The 3602-nt window shown below is 64.5% G+C and overlaps 1 protein-coding gene across 1 annotated transcript in view; it reads left to right on the top strand.

The window, feature by feature from the left end:
- The window catches only part of LOC108510223 (eukaryotic translation initiation factor 3 subunit C-like), a 20024-nt gene that overhangs the window by 9806 nt on the left and 6616 nt on the right, over positions 1–3602 (top strand). The window contains exon 14 of the mRNA XM_017839899.1: positions 2687–2849. Within this exon, the coding sequence (XP_017695388.1) occupies positions 2687–2849 (163 nt within the window). The remainder of the gene's footprint in view (positions 1–2686; positions 2850–3602) is intronic.

Below are 3602 nucleotides of genomic sequence, written 5' to 3'. Positions count from 1 at the left end.
CCCAGGTGTGGGCGGGGCTCACCTGGCCACACCCCCCAGGCCTCGCTGGACCAACAAGAGAGAAGGGAGGGGAGGAGCATCTTGAGACAGGTGTGGGGCAGTTTTGGGCGGGTTTCAGGTGGTTTGGGGGTTACCTGTACCACAGGTGTGCCCCAGGTGTGGGCGGGGTTCACCTGGCCACGCCCCCCAGGCCTCCCTGGACCAACTAGAGAGAAAGGGAGGGGAGGAGCATCTTGAGACAGGTGTGGGGCAGTTTTGGGCAGGTTTCAGGTGGTTTGGGGGTTACCTGCGGCCCAGGTGTGGCCGGGAGGTGGGTGGGGCTCACCTGACCACGCCCCTTAGTTATCCCTGAACCAACCAGAGACCGGAGAGAAGGAGGGAGGGGAGGAGCATCTTGAGACAGGTGTGGGGCGGTTTTGGGCGGGTTTCAGGTGGTTTCGGGGTTACCTGTGGCACAGGTGTGCCGGGGTGGGCGGGGCTCACCTGGCCACACCCCCCAGGCCTCCCTGGACCAACCAGAGAAAAGGGAGGGGAGGAGCATCTTGAGACACATGTGGGGCAGTTTTGGGCAGGTTTCAGGTGGTTTGGGGGTTACCTGTGGCACAGGTGTGCCGGGGTGGGCGGGGCTCACCTGGCCACGCCCCTTAGTTATCCCTGAACCAACCAGAGACCGGAGAGAAGGAGGGGGAGGAGGAGCATCTTTAGACAGGTGTGGGGCAGTTTTGGGCAGGTTTCGGGTGGTTCTGGGGTTACCTGTGGTACAGGTGTGGCCGGGGGGTGGGCGGGGCTCACCTGGCCACGCCCCTTAGTTATCCCTGAACCAACCAGAGACCGGAGAGAAGGGAGGGGGGGAGGAGCATCTTGAGACAGGTGTGGGGCAGTTTCGGGCAGGTTTCAGGTCGTTTCGGGGTTACCTGTGGCCCAGGTGTGCCCCAGGTGTGTTGGGGTGGGCGGGGCTCACCTGGCCACGCCCCCCAGGCCTCCCTGGACCAACAAGAGAGAAGGGAGGGGCGGAGCATCTTTAGACAGGTGTGGGGCGGTTTTGGGCAGGTTTCAGGTGGTTTTGGGGTTACCTGTGCCCCAGGTGTGCCCCAGGTGTGGGCGGGGCTCACCTGGCCACACCCCCCAGGCCTCCCTGGACCAACAAGAGAAAGGGAGGGGGAGGAGCATCTTGAGACAGGTGTGAGGCAGTTTTGGGCGGGTTTCAGGTGGTTTTGGGGTTACCTGCTTCACAGGTGTGCCCCAGGTGTGCCAGGGTGGGCGGGGCTCACCTGGCCACACCCCCCAGGCCTCCCTGGACCAACTAGAGAGAAAGGGAGGGGAGGAACATCCTGAGACAGGTGTGGGGCAGTTTTGGGCAGGTTTCAGGTGGTTTTGGGGTTACCTGCGGCACAGGTGTGTCCCAGGTGTGGGCGGGGCTCACCTGGCCACACCCCATAGGCATCCCTGGACCAACCAGAGAGAAAGGGAGGGGAGGAGCATCTTGAGACAGGTGTGGGGNGGGAGGGGAGGAGCATCTTGAGACAGGTGTGGGGCAGTTTTGGGCAGGTTTCAGGTGGTTTTGGGGTTACCTGTAGCCCAGGTGTGGCCGGGGGGTGGGCGGGGCTCACCTGGCCACGCCCCTTAGTTATCCCTGAACCAACCAGAGACCGGAGAGAAGGAGGAGGGGGAGGAGCATCTTGAGACAGGTGTGGGGCAGTTTTGGGGCAGGTTTCAGGTGGTTTCGGGGTTACCTGCTTCACAGGTGTGCCCCAGGTGTGGGCGGGGTTCACTTGGCCACGCCCCTTAGTTATCCCTGAACCAACCAGAGACTGGAGAGAAGGAGGGGGGGAGGAGCATCTTGAGACAGGTTTTGGGCAGGTTTCAGGTGGTTTCGGGGTTACCTGTGGCCCAGGTGTGGCCGGGAGGTGGGCGGGGCTCACCTGGCCACACCCCCCAGGTTTCCTTGGACCAACCAGAGAGAAAGGGAGGGGAGGAGCATCCTGAGACAGGTGTGGGGCAGTTTTGGGCGGGTTTCAGGTGGTTTTGGGGTTACCTGTGCCCCAGGTGTGGCCCAGGTGTGGGTGGGGCTCACTTGGCCACACCCCTTTGCTGTCCCTGGACCAACAAGAGAGAAGGGAGGGGCAGAGCATGTTGAGACAGGTGTGGGGCAGTTTGGGGCAGGTTTCAGGTGGTTTTGGGGTTACCTGCGGCCCAGGTGTGGGCGGGGCTCACCTGGCCACGCCCCTTAGTTATCCCTGAACCAACCAGAGACCGGAGAGAAGGAGGAGGGGGAGGAGCATCTTTAGACAGGTGTGGGGCGGTTTTGGGCAGGTTTCAGGTGGTTTTGGGGTTACCTGCTTCACAGGTGTGCCCCAGGTGTGCCGGGGTGGGCGGGGCTCACCTGGCCACGCCCCCCAGGTGTCTTTGGACCAAGCAGAGAGAAGGGAGGGGAGGAGCATCCTGAGACAGGTGTGGGGCAGTTTTGGGCGGGTTTTAGGTGGTTTGGGGGTTACCTGTGGCCCAGGTGTGGGCGGGGCTCACCTGGCCACACCCCCCAGGCCTCCCTGGACCAACCAGAGAGAAGGGAGGGGTGGAGCATCTTGAGACAGGTGTGGGGCAGCTTTGGGCAGGTTTCAGGTGGTTCTGGGGTTACCTGTGGCCCAGGTGTGGGCGGGGCTCACCTGGCCACGCCCCCCCGTGCCAGGCCTCGCTGGACCAGCCGACGGCGACGGTGATGATGCACCGGACGGAGCCGACGGCGACGCAGAACCTGGCGCTGCAGCTGGCCGAGAAGCTGGGCAACCTGGTGGAGAACAACGAGCGCGTCCTCGACCAGCGCCAGGGCGCCTACGGGGGGTACTTCCGCGGTGAGCGCACCTGGGGGGGGGCGCCTGGGGGCACCTGGGGGCACCTGGGGTACACAGGGTATATCTGGGATACACTTGGGCACACCTGGGGGCACCTGGGGCGGAGCTGGGCACACCTGGGGTACCGGGGGTGTATCTGGGATACACCTGGGCACACCTGGGGGCACCTGGGGGATGTGGGATATGTCTGGGATACACCTGGGGGGCACCTGGGCACACCTGGGGGCACCTGGGGGACGTGGGATATGTCTGGGGTACACCTGGGCGCACCTGGGCGGCACCTGGGGCGGAGCTGGGCACACCTGGGGGCACCTGGGCACACCGGGGGGACGTGGGATATGTCTGGGGTACATCTGGGTGGCACCTGGGGACACCTGGGGGCACCTGGGGTAGGTGAGATGTATCTGGGATACACCTGGGGGCACCTGGGCACACCTGGGCGGCACCTGGGGGATGTGGGATGTGTCTGGGATACACCTGGGGGCAGCTGGGGGCACCTGGGCACACCTGGGGGCACCTGGGCAGCACCTGGGGCGGAGCTGGGCACACCTGGGGTACCTGGGGTGTATCTGGGATACACCTGGGCACACCTGGGGGCACCTGGGGGACGTGGGATATGTCTGGGGTACACCTGGGGGGCACCTGGGCACACCTGGGGGCACCTGGGGTAGGTGGGATGTATCTGGGATACACCTGGGGGGCACCTGGGGTAGGTGGGATGTATCTGGGATACACCTGGGGGGCACCTGGGGT

Source organism: Lepidothrix coronata, unplaced genomic scaffold, assembly GCF_001604755.1.
Source record: "Lepidothrix coronata isolate B3197 unplaced genomic scaffold, Lepidothrix_coronata-1.0 Scaffold555, whole genome shotgun sequence".
Classification (NCBI taxonomy): Eukaryota; Metazoa; Chordata; class Aves; order Passeriformes; family Pipridae; genus Lepidothrix; species Lepidothrix coronata.
This window is presented reverse-complemented; position numbering and strand designations above follow the sequence as displayed.